At 42.5% G+C, this 15,466-nt stretch overlaps 1 protein-coding gene across 3 annotated transcripts in view; it reads left to right on the top strand.

Moving 5' to 3' along the window:
- Positions 1-4,151, top strand: part of CABLES1 (Cdk5 and Abl enzyme substrate 1) — a 151,887-nt gene extending 147,736 nt beyond the window's left edge. For 2 of the 3 annotated variants that reach the window (XM_020968751.2, XM_020968750.2), the window contains one exon: positions 41-4,151. In XM_020968751.2, coding sequence (XP_020824410.1) covers positions 41-181 — 141 coding nt within the window. In that variant the 3' untranslated portion in view covers positions 182-4,151. The remainder of the gene's footprint in view (positions 1-40) is intronic. The other variant, XR_013486232.1, reaches the window with a different exon arrangement.
- The last annotated feature ends 11,315 nt before the right edge of the window (positions 4,152-15,466 follow it).

Raw genomic sequence — 15,466 nt, 5'->3', positions numbered from 1 at the left:
GGGGCTAAAATGCTTATTGTTTTCTTTCCTCCTGTTTCAGAAACTGGAAGAGAAGTTCCGGCTTAACCGACGAGAGCTGATTGCCTTTGAATTCCCAGTCTTAGTGGCCTTGGAATTTGCTCTCCATCTCCCTGAGCATGAAGTTATGCCCCACTACAGACGACTGATCCAAAATTCCTAGCACAGGCCACCCTCCTGGGGCAGGGGGAAAGACTGCTTCCTTTGAGGTCTGTGGAACAGCAGTTATGACTGGAAATGCAAAGACAGAACTCAAAATATACCAAAATTTTTTTTTCATTCAACATCGCTTTCTTCTGAAGTAGAAGCTGTACTAGAGACATTTCAGGGACTCTTCAGTCTTGTTCAGCCTAGATGAACTCATGGTAGCTCTTGACTACCCAGAGCAAAGGAAGAAGGAGGAACAAGATGGAGACAGTGGAGGCCCAGCACTGTCCCTGAGGAAATGGGCTTTTGGGGACCAAGTAAGGAATATTCAGTTGCCCATCTCAGCTTATTGAAATACAAGAGTCTTTCACAGTTTCCATTCCAGTCTTCCTTCCGGTCATCTGTCCACCTTGCAAACCTAGGCCAGGACCTTCTTTCCTTTACTTTTTCTATTGGCCTGTTCCAGCCTGGGGTAGGGGCAGTCGAAGGCAAAATGAGAGAGGACTTTCAGAGGTGGGGAAAAAGCTTTTAAAAGATATCTTCACTGTGTCAAAAAGAGTGTGCCAATCTATTTTTGTATTTGATATTGGAAGTGCACTTTTCCTGGGATGGGGGAGGGGGGACATAGTGAATGCGTATGTCTGTGTGCATGTTTATATGCACACGTATGTGTGTATGTATGGGACACTACATTCCTAGTCTCCAAACAGTGTCACAGTTTCCTTGAAAATGTAACTTTTGGGAAAAGTGAGCAGTGAGATCATCCTTAATGTTTCATTTTCCAGTCCCAGATCATTTATCCTTTTTATGCTTTTTTCCAAGATGACAGTTTCAGCTACTTCAAGTGTAAGAGACAAGTCAGCAGCAGACCACCCACTTCAGTAGTGTATTTTTGTTGTCCAGTCATTTTTTGGTCATGTCCAACTCTTCATGATCCCATTTGGGGTTTTCTTGGCAAAGATACTGGAGTGGTTTGCCATTTCCTTCTCCAGCTCATTTTACAGATGAGGAAACTGAGGCAAACAGGGTAAAATGATTTGCCTAGGGTCACACATCAAGTTAGTATCTGAGGCCAGATTTGAACTCAGGAAGATGAGTCTTCCTCACTCCAGGCCTGGCAAGCTATCCACTGTACCACCTAGCTGCCCTCAGTATTGCATGCAGGAAAGCTAAAATGGCAGGCAATTGGGGAATTCCTATTCTCTTTCTAAAGTCCTTTGTTATGCCCACCTATGCCTACGTGTATTCCACCCTGGCACTTTTCCAGCCTGGGAGATGGTCACAATCACACTCTGTCTTGTTGTATTTCTGTGCTTTATGTTAGAGTGTGTCCTGAGCACACTGGTTGTGCTATCTGTGAAACTGTTTTACACAGATCCAGGGTACAGATGAGTAAGGTTATAGAATTGGTGTCTTGGAGTTTTGAGAGCTGAGACAAATAATACAGTAAGCTTAAAATTGAGTTGGTGGAAATAGGCATTTGCCTTTTTTTTTTTTAATTTATTGCCATGTAATCCAGGAGCTACTTTCGGGCTCAATTTTCTATTCCAGCCACTTAGGCAACTTGTACTGAAGAACTTGGGGAAATGAACCAGAGGCCCATGGCTACTCTATCCTATATCACACAAAGACAGTGTGTCAGCCCGTGGGTACCAGAGGATCGAAGAAAGCTTTCTGGGGTCATGTAAAGAAAGAATTTTAAAATATTTATTATATATATAATATGTATGTGTGTATGTATATGCACATATGTCTAACCAACACCCCTTCCCAGTGCATTGCAAATTCATTTGTCATTTCTACCCAGAACCTTTAGAATTTGGATTCTGGTTAAGCAAGAAAGAAACTCAAAACTTCCCATCAGCCTGAGATGGGAGGTGGGGAATATGAGGAGAAATTTGATCAACAAACTTTGACCTGCTAGAGACTGAAGTGATTGAGTCAGAAGGGACCTGAAAATCACAGCAGATGTGGGGAGGAGGCATCTTCTTTGGACTTGGAGACTTAACCTACGTTTGCTCATTGGGAAGCAGGGCAGACTGATTTTTTTTTTTTGTAGTGGATGGACACAAGTTTGAGGTCACATGGGTCAGACCCATCACTTCAGCTGATTCAGAAATGGGGGAAGATAAGACCATCTAAACAACAGATATCTGTGGAGCTGTGCTGATCCCTTGCAGGTTAGGGACTACGGAATGCCTAAAGCATCAGTAGGCTCATGGTTCCTGGAGTACCCTGACTTTCTAACTCAGTCATTCTGTCTCAAATAGAAAGTATTGAGGAGTGTCTATCAGCAAAAAGAACCTCAACCTCAAGGTTTCTTGTGTTAAACTTGGAAGACAAAACAGTTTGGCCTTTCAGTGATGCAATCCCTCAGCCTCTCTCCTGGGTGTCTTGCTTCTGGATATGGCCCAGGGCAGGGCAGGCTGCTTCATTTGTAAGCAGCAAAGGCCCAGGCACCCAGAAATGTCTCAAAGAGTGGATCCCGTTGTCATTCAGTCTTTTCCCAGCTCCTGAACTTTGAAGGCAGACAGTAGGACAGGCACATAAACCCAACAAGCCAAGCACAACTGGGAGATCCAGCCCAACCCCTTGTTAACCTAGGCCTGCACTCTCATTTAACAACATACTAATATAGTTGACATTTGTATGATTTATTTGCTTTTTTATATTAAGGGTGGGAAAGAATCTGGTCTCCTTTAAAGATCCATTTGATATTAGAATTCTTTATTACATTCTGCTTTACCATTTGGTTTCATTTCAATTGGCTGGGGAGGGGTTGTTTATCTTTTAAAGGGGAGGAGCGGAGTTAGGCTGGGCAATAAGAAATTTTTAATAAGAGACATTCAATTTAATGAAAATCTATCACTACTTTTATATATATAGCCTTGGAGAGGAAAGGGGAGGAGACAAAGAGAACAGAAGTTGCCTCTAGGCAAATAGCTGGGATTTGGGGGAGCTGTGCTGCAGGTGATTGGTCAGTAATTCAGGAAAGCAGCCTGTTGGGTGGGAGAGGAGAGGAAGAATTGTGTCTTCTAGCTGGTGCTAAAAAAGACTCATACACAGATGAACAGTCAACCTATCAACACCACAAGTTGCATTATTAAGACAAAGCTCTCGTCCCACCCCCCCACGCTGTCCCAGGTATTCATTTTAGCATGAGTTTACCCGTCTAAAAACATCTGTGCTTAGAGACTTAGGATGTAATTGGTCCCAGCCCCTGCCTTATCCTCCAGGGATAGACCTGGGCTCCGTACTTCTGCAGCACTGGCTTTTGTCTGTTGCAGCCCATTTCCAAGTGACCAAGATCATCTAGCAGAGAACCCTCAGCTAAGAGTTAAGAAGCAACTTTATTCATGGCCCAAATAGCAAACTGACTGTTGGCTTATGGGAAAAGTTGTACTGCTCACATAGGAAGCTAAGCCATATGGGTGGGTGAGTGAACTGCCATTTTCAGGGCTTGGGTTGTGGGGGATATTGATGAGGAAGGTCCTACCTTTGAAATTCACTTGCCTTATGCTTTGGTGGTGTTATCCCCATCCTCTGGTCATCGAGCTTCTGGGGAGGGCCCCAGAACAGTAAGCCCCCATGGTGAATTTCATTCCCAGATTCATTGGCCTCTTCAGATGGAGGCTCCTCTGTCAAAGCACAAGGCTTGGTCAGTTCAGGGATGTTGGAGCCAGAGGGTTATACTCCTCCCTCCTCTCACCATCCTGTGACATCCTATGCTAAAAGCAACAGGAAATCGATTACCAAATGGAAAAGAATAATGTTTTCCTTGGCACTTTATGGTCAAAGGGAGTTAACATATCATGGTTTTTGTTTCATTACCCACAAGACTTCTAGGGTTGGTCACCTATTCAGTAAATGTTGCTATGTACCATAAGCTGTACCTTATCAGGTTTGGGCTTAATTTTTTTTTTTTTGAGGGAAGGGGGTCAAACTGCTTTCCCTCTTGTAACAGTAAATAAAATTGTTCAATACTAGACTCTTGGTACTGATTTTTTTTTATCTTTCTCTGAAATGTTTGCATTTTGATGCACAAAAAGCTTCTTAGTAACAAGTTCCTTCTCCACTTGAGGGGCAATTTATCTTTCCTTCTGTAGTTTAGCCAGAGGGCAGGAGAGCAAATTTAAGTCAGATGTCTGCCTCATCAAATATTTACCAGCTATCGGACCCTGGGCAAGTCACTTAACCTCTGTCTCAGTTTCCTCCTCTGTAAAATGGGGATAATAATAGCATCAATCTTCCAGGGTTGTTGTGAAGTTAAAATGAGATACTATTTGTAAAATGTTTTGCAAACCTTAAAGCCATATATAAATATTATGATTTGTATATGTACATATATATATACACACATATACAAATGATATGTGTATAACATTAAGGTATGCAAAGCACTTCACATAGATCAGTCTCATTTGATCTTCACAACAACCCTGTGAAGTGTTATCACCATTTACACATGAAAAAACTGAGATTGAGAGAGAGGAAATAATTTATTCAGGATCACACAAGTAGCTGAAGCAGGATTTGAATTCAGGCCCTCCTGGCTCCAAAGTCCAGTGCTGTATGCCACCTGGCTGTCTTTTGAGGGTGGCCATAGGAACACTTCCAAAAAAAAAATCTGTAAGGAGAAAATGTCAGAGGAAGCACCAGAAAATTCATCTCTCTTGGGAATGTCAAGGAAGTGCTCATTAGGAAAAGAAGTGGCCACAATACAGCAAGGTCAGTAACTAATACTAGCCCATATCTACACATTGGTTTTTAGGTTTACAAAACCCCTTCTTACAAATAAGTGTGGAAGGTACATGGTGCATGTTCTATTACTATTCTCATTTTACATAACAGAGATCCACCGTCAAAGAAAAGGAAATATGGACAAAAGATTTGGAGTGAATATCGGGAACAATCATCCAATGAGGGAGGTAGAGCACATTTACTCCCTTTTTTACATATGGGGAAACTGAGGCACAAACAGGTGAAGTGACTTGCCCAGGGTCACACATATAATAAGTGTCAAAGATGAAATTCAAATCTAGGTCTCTTCTGACCCAACTTGCAGTGCTCTTAACACACCATATTGCCTCTCTAAGGAATGCAATCCTGGCACCATGCCTATGACTAATGCTGACTTTTAGAGGCAAAAGAACTATTTCAGTGGGTATTCCTGTAACTGAAAGACAGAGTTCAGGAGGAAAGAATTAGAAACCTGAAAAATTGGTAAGAATGTGGTTCTTTCATCAATGATTCTTGTCCCACACAGCAGGCCTGAGAGAACAACACCAGAAAGGATGTGAGTTCAATAAACATTTATCAAGTACCTACTATGTGCCAGGAACTTTGCTAAGGCCTGGGGATACAAAAAAAAAAAAAGAAAAGAAAAGAAAAGAAAAAGGCTAAAACAAACAGTTCCTGACTTCAAGGAGCTTACTCTAGAGGTGGGGGAGGGGAGCAACAAGCAAACAAATGTATACAAAACCAGCTATAAACAGGATAAATGGGAAATAACTGAGAGAAGGCCCCGGAATTAAGAGGGGTTAGGGAAGTCTGCAGGAGGTAAGCTTTTAGCTGAGAATTAAAGGAAGCCAGAGAGATCAGCAGTCTGAACGCAGGAGGGAGGATGTTCCAGGCATGAGGAACACCCAGAGAAAATGTCCAGAGCCAAGAGATGGGGGTGTCTTGTTCGTAGAACAGCATCATCAGATGGAAGAGTACATGGTGGGGAGTAAGGTATAAGAAGATTGGAAAAGCAGGAGGGGACTAGATTATCAAGGGCTTTGAATGCCAAGCAGAGGATTTTGGGTTTGCTCCTGGAGGCAAGAGGAAGCCACTGGAGTTTACTGAGCAGGGAGGGCAACATGGTTCAGCCTGCATTTCAGGAAAATCACTTTAGTGGCTGAATGGAGGATGGATTGGATTGGGGAGAGACATGAGGCAGGCAGACCCACGAGCAGGCTATTGCAATGATCCAGATGTGAGGTGATGAGGGTCTGCACCAAGATGGTGGCAGTGTCAGAGGAGAGAAAGGGGAGCATTCAGGAGATGTTGCACAGGTAAAATCAATAGGCCTTGGCAGCAGATTGAATGTGGTAGGTGAGATGTAGTGAGGAACCCCGATGACTAAACGGTTTCAAGCTTTACAAACTGGGAAGGCTGGTGTCACCCTCTACAGCAATAGAAGAAGGTAGGAGGAGGGGGAGGGTTTAGGGGAAAAGATAATGAGTTCTGTTTTGGATACATTGTATTTAAGATGGCTCCTGGACATCCAGTTCAAGATGTCTGAAAGGCATTTAGAGACATGAGATTGGAGGCCAGAAGAGAGATTAGGGCAAAAAAGGAAGATTTGAGAAACATTGGCGTAAAGATGTTCTTCTATAATGGACCCACCCACTAAAAGAGTAGTCAGATTTTGGGTGGTTTCCTGTAAATGTTCTGGTTGTGTTGTGGCCTTGCAGCTATTTAATCTATAAAAAACATTGCTTGTGGTGGGTCCTATTCTATCTACACAATCTTCCTCTTTGCTACATAAGCATGAGGGGTCAATGATTTATTTAAGAAGTATCATTCATCATTCTTCTGTAAAATTGTCTAAAATACAGGTGGGGAGTTCCTGAAAGAAAATTGAGTTATAAGAGGTAGATGATTATGTTCTTAAAAATAATGTTCTGGCTTATCTAAGGCAGCTACATGGTGTAATGGATAGAGTACCAGGACTGGAGTTAGGCATACCTGAGTTCAAAGCTGGCCTCAAACTTTTACTGGCTGTGTGACTCTGGGCAAGTCACTTTGTCTGCCTCAGTTTCCTCAACTACAAAATGGAAAAAATAACAGCTTCTACCTGGCAGGGTTATTGTGAAGATAAAATGAGATAATATTTATAAAGTGCTTAGCACTTTAGCCTGGCACATAGTAAATGCTATATAAATACTTATTCCCTTCCCCTTCAATGCAGGCTGGCACTTTCTCTGTGATTTAGTCTTAGAAAGTCACCTAGAACGTATAGCCTATATCAGATTACACACCATCTTGGGGAGGGAGGTGGGGAGGGAAAGGGAGAAAAATTTAAAACTCAAAAGTTTATGGAAGTGATTGATGACAATTCAAAACAAATTAATTTAAAAAATTTTTTAAAGTTACCTAGAGCCCTAAGTGATTTGCTCCACAGCTAATATATTTCAGAAGCAAGACCCAATCTTCCAGCTCTCTATCTCTTACACCATATTGCCTCCCCACAAGAAATTCAAAAGCTTTCATTAATTTACTAGCACAAGACCCTCACTTCAGTTTGCAAAAACTAAAGAAACTTTTTTCCCATACATTTTTATTCCAAACCCCAAACTCCTATGTCTAGAAGACTATCAACATCACTAGTCATATTTATCAACAGTAGCCAATAATACAAAAATATAAAAGAATATTTCCACTGTGCATCAGCTCTGAGAGAGGTCACCCAGTCCCCAACAGGTGCAACTATTGGCTCCTCCAGAACACTGGAACCCATAGTCCAATAATTCAATCTCAGGATGCAAGTTAAAGCCTCTTAGGAATTTTTTCTCAGAAGATCTCCGTAGACTGAGTATAGCTCAGACCTCTCATAATGTCTTTTCATACTCATTCAAAGATAGCAGTTAACTCTCCAAGTCTCACTCAGTCTCTTTCACTATGACAGCTGTCCAAGTGCCTCTCCACAATCTTCCTCATCCATGACAGTTTGGTTAAAATTTTATCTTGTTCTGGTCCCCCTGAGTACTACATCCCACTTCTAGTCAGTATAGTAAGTAGGTTTATAAGAAGCCAATATAAAGGGCACTAGCAGGGAATAAGATTACAAAGGGGAACTTGCAAGTCACATACAAACTATCCCAAAGATTGAAAGAGCATAATTTACAAATTATATCATATGTTAACCAAAATTCACATCCTAGTAAAATGCGTCAGGGCCTTCTGGTCCTGTGGTATGTCAATCCCAGACAAGATCCAGACATCCTCAATAAACACCAGCAGAACACCAAATGGTGCTGATAATTCTGAGATCATGTGGACATGTTAACTTCAGAGCTTTACAAACAACTTTGAGATGATTTGGATATGTTAATGAACTAACCCCAAAGTGGCACAGATAAGAGTTGGTCTCTTCCTCCCCCAAAAAAACCCTATAAATATGAGACCTTAAACTCCTGCCCTTCGGTACTCTCCCATCTCCATCTGGGTCCATGCTGCTGACTGCTCCCAACTCTAATTCATGGTTACATGAGTGATTGATTCTCTGTGCCTCTCCCCCTCCCCATCCTCTTCCTCAAGCTTCACCATCCCACCCTTTGCCCCTATGCCATCTGCCTCTGTACCCTATCACTACTTATCTCTATTCTTCCATGCTTTATTAAAGTGTGAGAGCACCTCCCTTTGCCACTGCCGTTGTAGGCTTTCCCGGCAAGTACTATAAGAACTAGGAATGCCTGCACCTGTATCATAATTTCATAATTTTATAAATTATCAATTTTCTCAACAGTTACCTGTCCAAGTCTCTCACAGACTTTTTCAATGACAGTTAAATCAGCAAATCTCAGGAAAATTCTCAAAATCCTCTCTCAGCCCCTCATAATTAGGCAAACATCAATATCACTAGTCATATGATTTATTAACAGTAACCAACAATACAGAAACTTAAAAGAATATTTCAACCATGTATAATAGTTTCCTTTCCAGGATAATAGTTAACTGTCACCCTCTAAGACATTACACGTTCTCTTAAAAGTACATTAACAGTGAACAAATTTTCTGTGACAGGATTCTACTTAAACTGGGGGTACATGTAAAATGAGGGGGTTCCTCATTTACAAAATGGAAGTAACAATATCACCTGCCTCGCAGGGTTTTGTTGTGAGGATCCAATGAGATATTTTAAGTAATGTATTTTAGGACCCTTAACATACTTTATGAATATGGGCTATTTTATCATTAATAATAAATATTTGTGGATTGATTAATGCCCCCTTTGCATTTACCAGGGATTTTTTTTCCTACAATAATGCCGATGTAGCAGGAGCCAGAAATAGACCTTTCCCTTCCAGTTCCAATTCCTCTCATTATATTTAAGGCTCAAGCCCAGCACTGATTCAATACCAATCATCTAATGATGATTCAGGTAGATGCCCGGAGCTTTGAGTCTACTCTAGGTGCCAATGCATAGAGAAGCAGAATTGGGAGAGAAGTACAGCAAGTGGTGATACTGGGCTTTCCAGCCACGATGAGTCCCCCCAGGAGAACAGCTGTTGGAACAACATTCCAGTAGCTGGAGAGTTCCACAACCATGGCCGATGCTCTTTCTCCTTCAGAACCCTAACTCTAGATTTCATTTGTTGTTTCTCACATACAACGTTCCATTTCCCATCTCCACGCCTTTGCCTGGAGCGTCCCTAATGCATGAAGCACTCTCCCTCCTTCAACTCCATGTCTTAAAATCCCTGAATTCCTTCAAGACCTGGTTCGCTGTCACTTTCTACAGGAGGCCTTTCCTACTTCCCCCAGTTGCTAGCTAGACCCTTCCTCTCCTTGGTTACCTTCCATCTACTCTGTCTGCATCTTGTACATTCCTAATTATTTAAATGTTGTCTCTCCCACTAACACGTAAGCTCCGCTGAGGGCAGGCACCCTGTTCTTGCCTTTCTTTTTTTATCCCTAGCATTTAGCACATGCTGTTCAGTCATTGCAGTTGTATCTGACTCTTTGCGACCCTGTGTGGGTTTTCATGGTAGGGATGCTGAGTGGTTTGCCAATTCCTTCTCCAGCTTATTTACAGATGAGGAAATGGAGGCAAACAAGGTGAAGTGACTTGCCCAGGTTCACACAGCTAGTAAGTGTCCGAGGTCACATTTGAATTCAGGTCTTCCTGACTCCAGGCCCAGCACTCATCCACTGCGCCACCTAGCTGCCACGCCTGGCATATGTTTATTGTTGTTTGTTCTTCATTCTTGAAAAGAATCGATGACATCAGGAGGGTGATGTCTTGACTTGCAAATGAATTGGATTAAAGTGAGGCAGGGCTGTGCAAAGTCATCAGCCTCACTCTCTCCTCTAGTCATTGGAGTCCAACGGCAAGACATAGGTCAAGATGACTGGCGATGGCCCCAGATGCAGTGGGAGACCTTGGCCTCTTTAAGCTAGGATCTTTCCCAGGTTTCAGTTTGTCTGAGGCTATGCCCATTCAAAATTTAAAGGCTAGGTAAGAATTGAGGCAAAAGATGGCCTCGTTTGCCTTCACAAAAGTATCAATCTAGGAGGGGAAAACCCTCAGAGTTTCTGGCCAGAACAGAAACAATTGCTATTTATATCCACCCTGAGCCACCAAAATCCAAACAGTGAGCAAGTGAAGCCTGAGCTGGGACCTGTTATTGGCCAATTAGTGAAAGCCAGAGGCACATAATATGCCTTAATAAAATAAAATGTTTGTACGTTGATTGCTGCAAGAATGGAGGGGTAGATAGATCAAAATAAACATTTATTTAGTACATTTGGCACTAAGTGTTTTAGAGGATATAAAACATTTTTTAATGTGGGTTCTGCTTATCTTAGATCCGTACATTTGTTGAAGGCTCCCTCTCCCTCTAACCTCTATATGTAAAGCAATGTTGGCCAGAATCACTGCAGGCTGCCCAGAATCAGTCTGCATGTTTGGATAGGACCAATCAGCTGCCCAAGACTGTCATGCGCTGCTTCATCTCTTAGGACCAGAACCAATATACAGATCTGAATGGCAGGGACGAAGCGGATTAGCATAGGTCTCCTTGTCTGTATCCTCTGGGTGCATGCTTATTCCACTAATGGTATCTCTACCATCAATAAATCCTTGAGTTACAACAACTGAGCGTGAAGCTACATCATCTCCATTCCTTGAAATACCAGGCTGGAAAGGCATAAAAATCAAACACCAGCTTTTGAATAGATAGCTTCCCCTCACCTATATGTAGTTTCTCCTCTATGTGTATTATGATTAAATCCCACGTTAGCTTAACCCAAGATGTTTCTAGACCACTTGTCATCATCAGTCTGTACTCAGCTTACTATTCACCTGAGCAAAATATAATTAAAATGCCAACTTGGCCACAAAATTTTACATTTTAATTGAATTTTAAAATTAACTTAAATTTAATTGTATCTAATATTTATTATCTAATTTATTATCAATAATTATCTATTACTATAATTTATTATCTAATATTTACCTATATTTCCCAAACCCCAAATAAATTATTTGAAGATTATGCCCTATTTGGAAGCATCCCTCCCCCATTTATAATGGTCCTCCTAACTCTAAGAGAATGTGCCAAGAAGTTAAGGTTGGCTGTATTTCCCAAACATTCTGGCACTAAATAGGAGAAACAGCCTCATGAAAGCATGAGGAAAGAAGAAGAGGGGGCAAGAGGGTTCCATATTCAATAAAAGCCAATGGGTTGAAATGGGCAATGAACTGAAAGACCCAAGAGCAGCCTACTTTATCCCGGGTCATGCCTGACCCCCGAGTGAAGCTGGGAAAGAAATGGTTCCTACTGGGTAATCAAATTAATTACAGTGGCACCTACTCTCTACTGAATAAAATGAAAACTCTTCTTCCTGATCTTCAAAGCCCTCCACAACCTGGTGCCACCCACTTGTCCACACTAACCTGTCTTAGTCCCCTCCATACACTTTCTAGGAGATAGGGACAGGGCCTGGCTCTGGGATTCCACTGGGATAGGGGCCTGCCAGAAGAGGAATCTCTCTCTCTACTAATTCATGTTGGTATCTTTTATGCACCTTAGAGTTTTAAAAAGTTTCCTAGAACACTGAGAAATCAAGTGATTGCCCAGGGTCATACAGCTAGTATGCATGAGACGCAGAATTTGAACCCAGGTCTTCCTAGCTCTGAGGCCAGCACCCTCGCTACTATGATATTCTGGCCCTCAAACAGATCCTGCATTCTTCTGCCTCCCGGCCTTCACTCATACTGTCTCCTATGCCTCCTTTCCCCTCTTCACTTGAATTCTTACCATCTATCCATCCTATAGAGTCCAACTCAAATGCCACCTTCTCTGCAAAATCTTCCTTGATCCCTCTAATTAGTAATAACTTCCCACCTTGGGTCTGTTTTGAACTCCCTAATGCACTTATCATGTGCTGTTATAAATTATAGCTAAATGTGTTTGTGTCATTCCTTCCTGCCCCCCACCCCCACCCCCAAGCCTATAAGGTCAATAAGGGAGGGACACTGTTTGGTGTAAACTTTGTGCCTCCCCTAGGACCTGGTATGGTACTCTGAACACTGTAGATTCTTGATAAATCAAGACAGCATGGAACGGGATACAGTGCTAAACCTGAAGTCACTAATACCTGGGTATGAATCCTATCTCAGGTGCCTAAAAGCTCTAGGACCCTGCAAAAAGTCACTGAACATCTCTGAGCCTCAATTTCCTTATTTACAAAATGGAAGTAATAATAGCACCTACCTCGAAAGGTTTTGTTGTGAGGATCCAATGAGATATTTTAAGTAAAGTGTTTTGGAAGCCTTAGCATACCATATAAATATGAGCTATTTTATCATTAATAATAAACACTTGTGGATTGATTACTGTCCCTTTTGCATTTACCTGGTTTTTTTTTCTACAATGGTGCCTATGTAGCAGGAGTCAGAAATAGAAAACATGACCGAGATGAAAAACTAAATTGTCCAATGGAAGAATTGGATGCCATTTTCTCCCAGAAGCCCTTGTTTCCCATTCTGGTTTAAATCATGGCTCCAAAAAGGAAAAGAAAAGAAAAGAAAATTCCTCTTGGGGTAAATCTGAAGGGACCTGGTAGAATCTAAATACTATTTTAAGCTAAACCTGCCGTATTCCCCCGACCCCTAAGTAGGGGGTAGCATCTCTTTCTCATGAAAATGATTTCCATTTTTGTCTGCCAAGTCAAAGGCAAATCTCAAATGGTCCAAGTTTCTTTCCATTCTTCTTTTTTACACATCCAGGACAAAATAACAGAACTATTTTTCAAAGGCAGGTGGCACATTGAAGCAGCCTTCTCTGTAAGAAGTACATAGCTAGAGATGTAGAGGCTGTGGGGGGAGGAGGACAGGGTCATAAGTTTTAGCAGGGACCTTCTAGGACTCTAATATTCAGGAACTGGTGAGCACAATTCAGCACTGGCTCTTTGGTTGCTCGATACCACTGATAAGCTAAGCTCCATGAGGAAGGTGAGCAGAATTAAAAATTGTCCTTTATAAAGGAAGGAAGAGAAGGAGGGAGGGAGGGAGGGAGGAAGGAAGGAAAGGAGAGAGGGAAGAAGGAAGTAAGAAAGGAAAAGGAAGAGTGAAAAGAAGGAAGGGAGGGAGGGGGGAAGGAAGGAAGGAAAAGGAAGGGTAAGAGGGAGGGAAGGAGGGAAGAAGGAAGGAAGGAAGGAAGGAAGGAAGGAAGGAAGGAAGGAAGGAAGGAAGGAAGGAAGGAAGGAAGGAAGGAAGGAAGGAAGGAAGGAAGGAATTATAACAGGACAGAGCTGTGAAACAAGGTGTCCACCATCCATCAGTATGGAAAGGGGAGAATTTAAATGGGATACAAAGGGCTCTGGATTCACTGTCCTGTGGGCTATCCCCACAGCCGTGCCATTCACATTGGGTGTGTGTGTGTGTGTGTGTGTGTGTGTGTGTGTGTGTATGTGTGTATTCATGTTGTGCTTCTATATGTTGACCAATGGTGGGAATGGGGGCCCAAGGTGCATAGGGAACTCTACCATCCTAGATAGGGCACGAATATGAATATATCTTTGGTCTGTGAATTGTTCCCTTTTCTTCTTCACCCTCCCATCTGGTCAATGGAGCAACCCTACTGGGAACACAGAAGAACAATTTTAACTACCTGGAACTACCTGGAAGATTGTGAGGTTGTCTTTCATTCGGTTACACAAGAAGGGCTTCCAGGTACCTTGGTATCCAAAGGGAAATGGGCTAGATGCATTTGTATGGCAGAGGCAAAATTGTCACAAGCCTCGGTTTTAGATCCAAGATCCTATGATCCCTACCTAGAAGAAAAGAACAAGGGCAAGAACAGAATTGAATTAGAATCATAGATTTAAAACTACAAGGTACCTTAGAAGTCATTTAATATAACCACCTCATTTTACAGATGAAGAAACTGAAGCCCAGAAAGGTCTGGGCTGTGACTTGACCAAGGTCACACATATAATAAGTGCCAGAGCCAATATTTTAATTCAGGTCCTCTAACTTTGATTCAGTGGTCTTTCCTCTGTACCATGTTTCCATATTATCATTCATTCTCTCTCTCTCTCTCTCTCTCTCTCTCTCTCTCTCTCTCTCTCTCTCTCTCTCTCTCTCTCTCTCTCTCTCTCTCCCTCCCTCCCTCCCTCCCTCCCTCCCTCCCTCCCTCCCTCCCTCCCTCCCTCTCTCTCTCTCTCTCTCTCTCTCTCTCTCTCTCTCTCTCTCTCTCTCTCTCTCTCTCTCTCTCTCTCTCTCTCTCTCTCTCTCAGCAATCAGGTTTAAGTGACTTGCCCAGAGTTTGAACTCAGATCCTCCTGACTCCAGGGCCACTGCACCACCTAGCTGCCGCATCCTATTCTCCTGACAGCATCCTGTGGCTTTTATCCCAATCTTCCTAACATTCATTCAGTTTTTCATCTATTGGGTGCTGCTTTCAATGTTAAGAACCAAGATGTGGTCACAAATCCTCTTCTTCACATAACACTTTTATTTCCAAAGCATTCTCCCATCTAGTCTCTTGCTTTATCCTTATGAGGCAGATGCGGACATCTCCAAAGGACAGATTTTTAAGTGCATGTATACGGTAGTGACTGACTTAGCATATGGTGGGTCCGTCAATGGCAGAGGTGAGCTAGACTCAGCCGGGCATCATGCCAGGACACTTCCCGCTGGATCACACTGACTCAGTGGCTGAATTTCTGTATAATTATTTTTCAAGGAGGAGAGTCGCCTTTTTCACCAAGTCCCCCAGCTACAGCTTGAGGTTTACATACAGAGTCTGGCTTCTTGGCCCTGGGAGCCTCTGAGTTTGAAGTGACAAGCCCAGCCTCCCTTTAGCGTGGTCTAATTCCCTCCAGAAGCACTCTGCAGACAATCATGGAAAATTGGACGCCCTTCAGGCCACCATGGTTTCCACCATGGACAGGAAGTTGGGAGGATTGAGATGAAAACTGCAGGAGACCACGAAGAAGAGGCCTGTGCATTGATGAGAACAAAATCACTGCTACTGAACCCACAGGAGTGGGGCAACAAGGTGGCAAAGTGGATAGAGCTCAAGGC

The sequence above is a fragment of the Phascolarctos cinereus genome, unplaced genomic scaffold, assembly GCF_003287225.1.
Source record: "Phascolarctos cinereus isolate Bilbo 61053 unplaced genomic scaffold, phaCin_HiC Scaffold_4;HRSCAF=312, whole genome shotgun sequence".
Taxonomy (NCBI): domain Eukaryota; kingdom Metazoa; phylum Chordata; class Mammalia; order Diprotodontia; family Phascolarctidae; genus Phascolarctos; species Phascolarctos cinereus.
The sequence above is the reverse complement of the archived record's forward strand: the minus strand, read 5'-3'. Positions and strand labels throughout refer to the sequence as shown.